We start from the raw sequence: 12,524 nt of genomic DNA on the forward strand, positions 1-12,524 counted from the left end.
ATTTATTATGGTGAAAAGATAACCATTACCTCCTAGTTTAACTTGTTAGTATATTTATTCTAATAAGTAAGAGTTCATAGTATAAAGGATCTAGAAATAAATAAGTGCTATTTAAAGGAATAGCACATATATGGAGGAAAAAATAAAAATCACAAATAATAAATAGGACAAAATCCCTTCTTACTTGTTAGTACGGCATAAAGGAGTATGAGGCTTATTTTAAAAATCTGTGGGTATGTTCCATAAAGTAAAAAGATTCAAATTTTTCTAATGGCTTTTTAACATCAGTAATCATTACAGCCATTCACCCAGTCTACTGGAGCTGTGAAGCTTAAGAAAGCATCTCAGATATAGGACTCACATTCTCAGAACTTGAACTCTGTATTATGTCAGTAAAAATATGGGTACCCTCCACAGCATATTCATTTTTAAAATTTATCCAGTATTTTTCTATTCTCATTTTCAAAAAGACCATGAGGTACTTTTAGTAGAAGAACTTTTAAAGAATGTAAACATATTTTCTTTAAGTTTTTGATGGACAAACTATAAGCCTTATAGCCCTTTCTGCTATGCAAAGACAACTCCTTAAACTCAGGAAGCATTCAGTTTAATTACTGAACTGCTGAGAGAAGACCACTATGTTAAAGCTTCTTGTGCACCTTTACCAGTCAGTTTAAAGCCCGCAGAAGCTGAATATGCTGTCTTTAGACTTCAGTTTGCTGTGCATTAAAAAGTTATAATCCTTTCAAGTCCCAGAGTTCATTTTGCTGATTTCCAACCCTTGTTTTTACAGTTACCTTTAAATGTTTTAAAAAACCTTGTCACTTTATTTTTAAAAAGAACAACTACAGACACAATTTGCCAGAGAATTCCTGTAAGAAGGATGGTACTTGCACAAAATCAAGCCAGAGACAGATATTACTCTAAAAAGTCAGTTTGCTGATCAAGGATTTACAGTATGCTCCCTGACTTCCTAGAGGTCTATCAATACTTCTACTTACCTTTTCCAAGATATCGCACTAGTCAACATTAAGGCACCCATCCATAGCTTAAATTACCTCAAAGTTCCTGTTTAGCGTAAGATTAAATGATATATTTATTAAATTGGGAAACGCTGCCACCATGTGAATAGGGTAAATGTATCTGCTAAAGGAAAATGTTAAAAAGCTTATTGGGTCAGAGGTAATGCAGAATATTTTAAAATTAACCCTTTTATTTCTGACAGATGAGTACTTTAAAACCATAAACATTAATAGACAAAGAAAGAACAAAAGGAGATGTGAAATGCTTGGAAATTATAGGATAATAAAAATATAGGATAATGATTATAGGATAGGATACAAATCATTATGCCTACTGGTATGTTTTAGTAGTTATTTTTAGATTTAAATTTGTTTTCTGTCCTTTTATCTGTTGTTACACAGTAACCTTAATTTTGACCTTAATTTTGTGATGTCTTTTTTTATTCCAGGCAAATCCTAAGAGAGAATAACTGCCTGCAAACATTATTACAACACTTGAAATCTCACAGTTTGACAATAGTCAGTAATGCATGTGGAACTTTATGGAATCTCTCAGCAAGAAATCCTAAAGACCAAGAAGCATTATGGGACATGGGGGCAGTTAGCATGCTCAAAAACCTCATTCATTCAAAGCACAAAATGATTGCTATGGGAAGTGCTGCAGCGTTAAGGAATCTCATGGCAAACAGACCCGCAAAGTATAAGGATGCCAATATTATGTCTCCTGGTTCAAGCTTGCCGTCTCTTCATGTTAGGAAGCAAAAAGCCCTAGAAGCAGAATTAGATGCTCAGCATTTATCAGAAACCTTTGATAATATTGACAATTTAAGTCCCAAGGCATCTCATCGTACTAAGCAGAGACACAAGCCAAGTCTTTATGGTGACTATGTTTTTGACACCAATCGGCATGATGATAACAGGTCAGACAATTTTAATGCTGGAAACATGACTGTCCTTTCACCATATTTAAATACTACAGTATTGCCCAGCTCCTCTTCATCCAGGGGAAGTTTAGATAGTTCTCGTTCTGAAAAAGATAGAAGTTTGGAGAGAGAACGAGGAATTGGCCTAGGCAGCTACCATCAAGCAACAGAAAATCCAGGAACCTCTTCAAAGCGAGGTTTGCAGATCTCCACTACTGCAGCCCAGATTGCCAAAGTCATGGAAGAAGTGTCAGCCATTCATACCTCCCAGGAAGAGAGAAGTTCTGGGTCTACCACTGAATTACATTGTGTGACAGACGAAAGGAATGCATTAAGAAGAAGCTCTACTGCCCACACACATTCAAACAATTACAACTTTACTAAGTCAGAAAATTCAAATAGGACATGTCCTATGCCTTATGCCAAATTAGAGTATAAGAGATCTTCAAATGATAGTTTAAATAGTGTTAGTAGTAGTGATGGTTATGGCAAAAGAGGTCAAATGAAACCCTCAATTGAATCCTATTCTGAAGATGATGAAAGTAAATTTTGCAGTTACGGTCAATATCCAGCTGACCTAGCTCATAAAATACATAGTGCAAATCATATGGATGATAATGATGGAGAACTAGATACACCAATAAATTATAGTCTTAAATATTCAGATGAGCAGTTGAACTCGGGAAGGCAAAGTCCTTCACAGAATGAAAGATGGGCAAGACCCAAACATGTAATAGAAGATGAAATAAAGCAAAGTGAGCAAAGACAATCAAGGAGTCAAAGCACAACTTATCCTGTATATAGTGAGAGCACTGATGATAAACACCTCAAGTTCCAACCACATTTTGGACAGCAAGAATGTGTTTCCCCATACAGGTCAAGGGGAGCCAGTAGTTCAGAAACAAGTCGAATGGGTTCTAATCATGGAATTAATCAAAATGTAAACCAGTCTTTGTGTCAGGAAGATGATTATGAAGATGATAAACCAACCAACTATAGTGAACGTTACTCTGAGGAAGAACAGCATGAAGAAGAGAGACCAACAAATTATAGCATAAAATATAATGAAGAAAAACATCATGTGGATCAGCCTATTGATTATAGTTTAAAGTATGCCACAGACATTCCCTCCTCACAGAAACCATCATTTTCATTCTCAAAGAGTTCATCTGGACAAAGCACTAAAACTGAACTTATCTCCTCAAGCAGTGAGACTACATCCACACCTTCATCTAATGCCAATAGGCAGAATCAGCTTCATCCAAGTACAACACAAAGTAGAAGTGGTCCGACTTCAAAAGCTGCCTCTTGCAAAGTTCCCTCTATCAACCAAGAAACAATACAGACTTACTGTGTAGAAGATACCCCAATATGTTTTTCAAGATGTAGTTCATTATCATCTTTGTCATCAGCTGAAGATGAAATAGGATGTGATCAAGCGACACAGGAAACAGATTCTGCTAATACTCTGCAAATAGCAGAACTAAAAGAAAACAGTGGAACTAGATCAACTGAGGATCCTGTGAGTGAAGTTCCAACAGTGTCACAGCACATTAGAACCAAAACCAGCAGACTCCAGGCTTCTGGTTTATCTTCTTCAGAATCAACCAGACAAAAAGCTGTTGATTTTTCCTCAGGGGCCAAATCTCCATCAAAAAGTGGTGCTCAGACACCTAAGAGTCCACCAGAGCACTATGTTCAGGAGACTCCACTCATGTTTAGCAGATGTACTTCTGTCAGTTCACTCGATAGTTTTGAGAGTCACTCAATTGCCAGCTCCGTTCAGAGTGAACCCTGCAGTGGAATGGTAAGTGGCATTATAAGCCCCAGTGACCTTCCAGATAGCCCTGGACAAACCATGCCACCAAGCAGAAGTAAAACCCCTCCTCCCCCTCCTCCTTCTCAAGCAGTTCAAACCAAGCAAGAAGTATCTAAAAATAAAGTACCTAATGCTGAAAAGAGAGAGAGTGGACCTAAGCAAGCTGCTGTAAATGCTGCAGTTCAGAGAGTCCAGGTTCTTCCAGAAGCTGATACTTTATTACATTTTGCCACAGAAAGTACTCCAGATGGATTTTCTTGTTCATCCAGCCTGAGTGCTCTGAGTCTTGATGAGCCATTTATACAGAAAGATGTGGAATTAAGAATAATGCCTCCAGTTCAGGAAAATGACAATGGGAATGAAACAGAATCTGAGCAGCCTGACGAATCAAATGAAAACCAGGAAAAAGAGGCAGAAAAATCAATTGATTGTGAAAAAGATCTACTCGATGACTCAGATGATGATGACATTGAAATATTAGAAGAATGTATTATTTCTGCCATGCCAACAAAATCATCACGCAAAACCAAAAAGCTGGCTCAGACTGCTTCAAAAGTTCCTCCACCTGTGGCAAGAAAACCAAGTCAACTGCCTGTTTACAAACTTCTACCATCACAAAACAGGTTACAAGTGCAAAAGCATGTTAGTTTTACACCAGGAGATGATATGCCACGGGTGTATTGTGTAGAAGGGACACCTATAAATTTTTCCACAGCTACATCTCTAAGTGATCTAACAATAGAGTCCCCTCCAAATGAGTTAGCTGCTGAAGAAGGGAGCAGAGCAGGGGCACAGTCAGGTGAATTTGAAAAACGAGATACCATTCCTACAGAAGGCAGAAGTACAGATGAGGCTCAAAGAGGAAAAACTTCATCTGTAGTCATAACTGAATTAGATGACAATAAAACAGAAGAAGGTGATATTCTTGCAGAATGCATTAATTCTGCTATGCCCAAAGGAAAAAGTCACAAGCCTTTCCGTGTGAAAAAGATAATGGACCAGGTCCAACAAGCATCTGCATCTTCATCTGGAACTAACAAAAATCATCAGTTAGACAGTAAGAAAAAGAAACCTACTTCACCAGTAAAACCTATACCACAAAATACTGAATATCAGACACGTGTAAGAAAAAACACAGATGCAAAAAATAATTTAAATGCTGAAAGAACTTTCTCAGACAACAAGGATTCAAAGAAACAAAACTTGAAAAATAATTCCAAGGACTTCAATGATAAACTACCAAATAATGAAGATCGAGTCAGAGGAAGTTTTACTTTTGATTCACCTCATCATTACACACCTATTGAAGGAACTCCTTACTGTTTTTCACGAAATGATTCTTTGAGTTCTCTAGATTTTGATGATGATGAAGTTGACCTTTCCAGGGAAAAGGCCGAATTAAGAAAGGGGAAAGAAAGTAAGGAATCAGAAGCTAAGGTGACCAGCCACACAGAACTAACCTTGAATCAGCAATCAACTAATAAGACACAGGCTGTTACAAAACATGCAGTAAATCAAGGTCAGTCTAAACCCATACTGCAAAAGCAATCCACTTTTCCCCAGTCATCCAAAGACATACCAGACAGAGGGGCAGCAACCGATGAAAAATTACAGAATTTTGCTATTGAAAACACTCCAGTTTGCTTTTCTCGTAATTCCTCTCTCAGTTCTCTCAGTGACATTGACCAAGAAAATAACAATAAAGAAAATGGATCTATCAAAGAGACTGAGCCCCCTGGCTCACAGGGAGAACCAAGTAAGCCTCAGGCATCAGGTTATGCTCCTAAATCATTTCATGTTGAAGATACCCCTGTTTGTTTCTCAAGAAACAGTTCTCTCAGTTCTCTTAGTATTGATTCTGAGGATGACCTTTTGCAGGAGTGTATAAGTTCTGCAATGCCAAAAAAGAAAAAACCTTCAAAACTCAAGGGTGATAATGAAAAGCATAGTCCCAGAAATATGGGTGGCATATTAGCAGAAGAATTGACACTTGATTTGAAAGATATACAGAGACTAGATTCAGAACATGGTTTGTCCCCTGATTCAGAAAATTTTGATTGGAAAGCCATTCAGGAAGGTGCAAATTCCATAGTGAGTAGTTTACATCAAGCTGCTGCTGCTGCTTGTTTATCTAGACAAGCTTCATCTGATTCAGATTCCATCCTTTCACTGAAATCAGGAATCTCTCTGGGATCACCATTCCATCTTACACCTGATCAAGAGGAAAAACCCTTTACAAGTAATAAAGGCCCACGAATTCTAAAACCTGGGGAGAAAAGTACATTGGAAACTAAAAAGATAGACTCTGAAAACAAAGGACTCAAAGGAGGAAAAAAAGTTTATAGAAGTTTAATTACTGGAAAAGTTCGATCTAATTCAGAAGTTTCAAGCCAAATGAAACAGTCCCTTCAAACAAACATGCCTTCAATCTCTCGAGGTAGGACTATGATTCATATTCCAGGAGTTAGAAATAGCTCTTCAAGTACAAGCCCTGTTTCTAAAAAAGGCCCACCCCTTAAGACTCCAGCCTCCAAAAGCCCTAGTGAAGGTCAAACAGCCACCACTTCTCCTAGAGGAGCCAAGCCATCAGTGAAGTCAGAATTAAGCCCTGTTACCAGGCAGACATCCCAGCCAGGCGGGTCAAATAAAGGCCCTTCTAGATCAGGATCTAGAGATTCTACTCCTTCAAGACCTACACAGCAACCATTAAGTAGACCTATGCATTCTCCAGGGCGAAACTCAATTTCTCCTGGTAGAAATGGAATAAGTCCTCCTAACAAATTATCTCAGCTGCCAAGGACGTCATCACCTAGTACTGCTTCAACTAAGTCCTCAGGTTCTGGGAAAATGTCATACACATCCCCAGGCAGACAGATGAGCCAACAGAACCTTACTAAACAAACGGGTTTATCCAAGAATGCCAGTAGTATCCCAAGAAGTGAGTCTGCCTCCAAAGGACTAAATCAGATGAACAATAGCAATGGAGCCAATAAAAAGGTAGAACTTTCTAGAATGTCTTCAACTAAGTCTAGTGGAAGTGAATCTGATAGATCAGAGAGACCTGTATTAGTACGCCAGTCAACTTTCATCAAAGAAGCTCCAAGCCCAACCCTAAGGAGAAAATTAGAGGAATCTGCTTCATTTGAATCTCTCTCTCCATCTTCTAGACCAGATTCTCCCACTAGGTCTCAAGCACAGACTCCAGTTTTAAGTCCTTCCCTTCCCGATATGTCTCTATCCACTCATGCATCTGTTCAGGCTGGTGGGTGGCGAAAACTCCCACCTAATCTCAGTCCCACTGTAGAATATAATGATGGAAGACCAGCAAAGCGGCATGATATAACACGCTCCCATTCTGAAAGCCCTTCCAGACTTCCAATCAATAGGTCCGGAACCTGGAAACGTGAGCACAGCAAACATTCATCGTCTCTTCCACGCGTAAGCACTTGGAGAAGAACTGGAAGTTCATCCTCAATTCTTTCTGCTTCATCAGAATCCAGTGAAAAAGCAAAAAGTGAGGATGAAAAACATGTGAATTCTATTTCAGGAACCAAACAAACTAAAGAAAACCAAGTATCTACAAAAGGAACATGGAGAAAAATAAAAGAAAGTGAAATTTCTCCAACAAATAGTACTTCTCAGACCACTTCCTCAGGTGCTACAAATGGTGCTGAATCAAAGACTCTAATTTATCAAATGGCACCTGCTGTTTCTAAAACAGAGGATGTTTGGGTGAGAATTGAGGACTGTCCCATTAACAACCCTAGGTCCGGAAGATCTCCCACAGGAAATACCCCCCCAGTGATTGACAGTGTTTCACAAAAGGGAAATCCAAATATTAAAGATCCAAAAGATAATCAGGGAAAACAAAATGTGAGTAATGGCAGTGCTCCTGTGCGCACAGTGGGTTTGGAAAACCACCTGAACTCCTTTATTCAGGTAGATAGCCCAGACCAAAAAGGAACTGAGGCAAAGCCAGGACCAAGTAATCCTGTCCCTGCACCAGAGACTAATGAAACTTCTATAGCTGAGCGTACCCCATTCAGTTCTAGCAGCTCCAGCAAACACAGTTCACCTAGTGGGACCGTTGCTGCCAGAGTGACTCCTTTTAATTACAATCCAAGCCCTAGGAAAAGCAGCGCAGATGGCACTTCAGCCCGGCCATCTCAGATCCCGACACCAGTGAATAACAACACAAAGAAACGCGATTCAAAAACGGACAACACAGAATCCAGTGGAACTCAAAGTCCTAAGCGCCACTCTGGGTCTTACCTTGTGACATCTGTTTGAAAGAGCTGGAGTAAAGAAAATTATGTGTTAATTACAACTGCTATGTAGAAATTTTGTTTCAAATGAAACTTTAAAAGACTGAAAAATTTTGTAAATAGGTTTGATTCTTGTTAGAGGGGTTTTGTTCTGGAAGCCATATTTGATAGTATACTTTGTCTTCACTGGTCACATTTTGAGAGGCACACTTGATAGGTAGGAAGAAAATAGGAAAGCAAGTATATTTGTACAGTATGTTTCACATGTATTTAAGTAGCATACAATCATCCTTTAATTATTGCTTGTCTTAAAATAATGAACTCTACAGATAGAAGATATGATATATTGTTGTTACCACTCATTTCTAGATTATAAACTGACTAAACTTACATCAGGGATAAATTGGTATTTATGCAAAAAAAAATCTGTTTTAGTCCTTGTAAGTCCATCTAACATAATTAATCATGTGGCTGTGAAATTCACAGTAATATGGTTCCCAATGAACAAGTTTGCCAAGCCTGCTTTGCTTTACTGCATGAATGAAACTGATGGTTCAATTTCAGAAGTAATGATTAACATTTCTGTGGTCACATGATGTGCATATAGATAGCTACAGTGTAACACTTACACTATTTTGTGCTCAAAAAATATCTGTGTAACTGTAAAACATTGAATGAAACTATTTTACCTGAACTAGATTTTATCTGAAAGTAGGTAGAATTTTTGCTATGCTGTAATTTGTTGTATATTCTGGTACTTGAGGTGAGATGGCTGCTCTATTACTAATGAGACATGAGTTGTGTCTCAACAGAAACTAAATGAACATTTCAGAATAAATTATTGCTGTATGTAAACTATTAATGAAATTGGTATTTGTTTGAAGGGTCTTATTTCACATTTGTATTAATAATTGTCAAAAAGGGCCTCTTTTAAAAGCTTATATAAATTTTTTTCTTCAAATTCTATGCATTAAGAGTAAAATTCCTCTTACTGTAATAAAAACAATTGAAGATTATGCATTGGCACTTAACAATTCCTGAAATTTATTTTTCTTTGTGTGATTAGCACTTCCTGGTGTGTAATATTTTTCCACTTATGTTTTCTTTTTCTTACTCCACTGGAGCTCATTTAAAAACAGATTCAGATAATAGCAGTGTAAACTATCTGGCACAGGACAAGGCATTGAACATAATAGGCCCACATAGAGTATTTCCTTTTCCTTAATAGAATTCTAAGCTTGAAAATCTGATATTTCTTAGATACAAGTAGTCTTTTGCAAACTTTAAGTGTAACTCTTCCCCTTCATCTTTTCCCTGATACTACTGGGTCTGCAATAAACACCTTTTATTGACGCTATATGTTATGGCTAAGGTCCAGCAGTCAGATTAATCAGCACTTTGCCATGCTCAGAAAATGTAAATAACATGATACTTCAAATGTAAAGATTTAATACCATTAAGATATTGAAAAATTTTTCAAAAATTCCTCCTTAAGGAAAGCTTTGTTTCTTATGGGCGGAGTTGTGAGTTTCAAATGTCCCCTGCCTTCATGAAGGAAAGTAAACTGATAAACAAAATATAACTTACTGTATGGTCCCTGAATTTATTCCAAAAAATCAGACTGAGAATGATCATTCATGCCCAGTATTTGTTAGATAAATGAAAGAAATCATTTTAAATGAAATTCATGCACTCTGCATTTGAGGAAGTGAAAGATTTTAAGGCACCATGCAGCACTGGGAACAGGAGGTGAGAGGAAATTTAAGTACGTATACCTGGTGCCCTTGAAATCACATCATGTAGTTAATTACCTACTTTGCCCATGTTTACAACTTACAGGTAATGAAGCTAACTTTTTTTAAGTTAAAATGCCAGTAACTTAAGTGCTATAATTTGAACTAAAGTATTTGACTTCAAAACCCCTGCTCTTTCTTCCATTGTACCACTTTGTAAACACCTCAGTTTACTTCTGTTTGGAATATATCAACATTACAACTTTTGTCAAACTTTACCTGAAAAAAATAGTTTGTGAATAATGATACTAATTTATTCTATTTATACTTCTCAAAGGCTACCTTATACAACAGGGCGAATGCATATAAATCATATTTGTTTTACTCTTCCTTTAGTCTTAACTTTTATTTTTCTGAATTATTTTATTGTATACCAATTTTTATAAACCACTTCAAGTATTTTTATGGAAAGAGTTGTGCAAGTCAATTAGAATAAAATTGCCTTTTTGATTCAAATAAGGAGAAAAAAAAACACTTTATAATGCTGGAAATGAAAGAAAGGTGCCTTCCACATTCCACTCAGGAATTACTGTAGACAACACCTAGGCTGGGAGAAGGGTCATTCCATCTTACGTTGCCCAATAGGAAAAGGTTGCTGGAGGCGACCCGCTAGTTAGAAATAATGGCTCTAAATTAGTAGAAGGGCAAACCTCAGTTATACTTTTAGAAATTCACAGGGTGTAGCCATAACAATAACAGGTCATATATTCCCAGTTTAGGCTTGTTATAAATACTAAACCCAGTGTTGGCGATTGAAGAGTTGTGATGACTGTTAAAGAAGCCTGAGAGAGGAGGGGAGATGGTGCCCTGTCTAGCTTTGGGCTGCAACAAAAACCCTAAGGCAGTGGTTTTCAAACTACAGTATGTTTGAATCACTAGGAGTACTTATTAAAACATAGCTAGGCCCCATCCCTATAATTTTTAATTCAGTAGTTTGGAGGCAGAGCCCAAGAATGTGCGTTTCTAACAAATATCCAGGTGATGCTGATGCTGCAGGTCTGAGGACCACACTTTGAGAACTCTGCCCTGAGTTATCACAGTTGAAGCTCCTTGAGTGATTGCCTTTGGCTCTAGCTGTATCTCTATCCCTCTCAAAAAACAGACCTTTTAGCCTGACGAAGGATACCAAAAACCAGAACTCTCATTCCTCGAGATGAGAAAGATTTGAATAATGATCTATACAATCTGATATAACCCATCTTAACTTCCAATAATGGACACACTTATTACACATGAATGAACATGTAATGTAAAGACAATGACTGTATCTGAGGGATCAGCTTATGTTCACTTTGAACAGGCAATAATTTAGGCAAATGTCTAATTTGGATTTTTGATAACATCAGAAGAGATTTTGCAGTTGTGAACGGGAACTTTGAAATGAGGGAAGAAAGAAAATGTGCCAAATGTATTAATTTGCAATGGAAATGATTAACAACCAATTGACTATGGCAAACCACACTGATATTTGAGAATAAACTTTACAAGTTACCTGGGCACTAAAAAAACCAGTTTTAATAAGAGGGAAATAGTGAAATAAAAGATAAGTTCCATAAAGGGCAAATAGCCTTGTAAGTCAAAAATTGATTATGTAAAATACGAATCATGTTAACCACAAAATTATGTACATGAAGGAATGAGTCTTGCTGAGGATGGGAGGCAGTCACACTATATCTGAATCATGTTATCACAGGAGTTCTTTGTATCTAAGGGAAAGAACAGAGTGCCAGAAATGCAAAAAGTAAATTACCCAGAGTTGAAGAAAGAGTTGCATAGTCAGATTATTAAGACTTACCAAACAAAAATAATTTTTCAAAAGTTATGCTGGCTGAAACAAAGTGTATAAATTATTTTAAAATTTCTAATAAGCATATTTCCCTTATATTGTGCTGACTTTAAAAATGCTACTTTGCGGTTTTGAAACCTATGGACAATGGCTCCTGTAAATCCCGTGTCGTTTTCCTGCCGTTCTCATAACTCTGTTCTATGGTCTATAAAATGATATTCTGGTTTTTGTTAGATCATTGATGCTTCTTTCAACTTGTGTATTCTATGTGTATAATACTGTTCTTGGTGCTAAATATACTTTCTTTCATCTGATATTCAGAATAATTCTTTCTGCACATTTGTGACTATTCACTTTTCTTGAAGTTATTGATTGCTACTTTTTAAAATTAAAAATAGTGCAAAAAAAAAAAACAAAAAAAAAAAACTCAGTGCACACTATTGAAAATGACCATTGAATATAAAGCAACATAGTGAAAAAAACTAGAGATGCCAAGCATTACTACCCCCACCTACATCACCTTGTAGAATTCAAACACCAAATCCCACTGCTCAGTCACTGAACCATGCCCCCATAGTCTTTCCCCTGACCATGGCTGTTTGCACCAGAGATAGATCCCTATCCCAGGGGAACTCATCCTCAGCTAGTCAGTGACCAAAGACTTTGTGGACTGGCTCAGAGAAAAAGAAAAACTGGGCCAATCAATTTGAAATAAGTCATAAAAGAAATTTCTGGTTGGTGGTAGAGTGCTCAAAAATCATGTTGAGTTAAGGCTGAGGCTGCTGTTGGGTCACATGAAGCTAAAACCAAGAGAAACCTACCTAGTAAGGGGGTGGGGGGTGAAAGAGAACAGATATGCGAGGGAGGGATAGAGAGCAAGTGAGAGCATTTTGAAGGGAATAGTAATGTTACCTAA

General features: G+C 37.3%; 1 protein-coding gene across 11 annotated transcripts in view; it reads left to right on the forward strand.

Annotated features, from left to right (window-relative positions):
• APC (APC regulator of WNT signaling pathway) overlaps nucleotides 1–11,922 on the forward strand; it is a 206,889-nt gene extending 194,967 nt beyond the window's left edge. For all 11 annotated transcript variants that reach the window (XM_037802249.1, XM_037802247.1, XM_037802252.1 and 8 more), the window contains one exon: nucleotides 1,472–11,922. In XM_037802249.1, coding sequence (XP_037658177.1) covers nucleotides 1,472–8,054 — 6,583 coding nt within the window. In that variant the 3' untranslated portion in view covers nucleotides 8,055–11,922. The remainder of the gene's footprint in view (nucleotides 1–1,471) is intronic.
• Nucleotides 11,923–12,524: the final 602 nt, after the last annotated feature.

Source organism: Choloepus didactylus, chromosome 13 (genome assembly GCF_015220235.1).
Source record: "Choloepus didactylus isolate mChoDid1 chromosome 13, mChoDid1.pri, whole genome shotgun sequence".
NCBI lineage: Eukaryota > Metazoa > Chordata > Mammalia > Pilosa > Megalonychidae > Choloepus > Choloepus didactylus.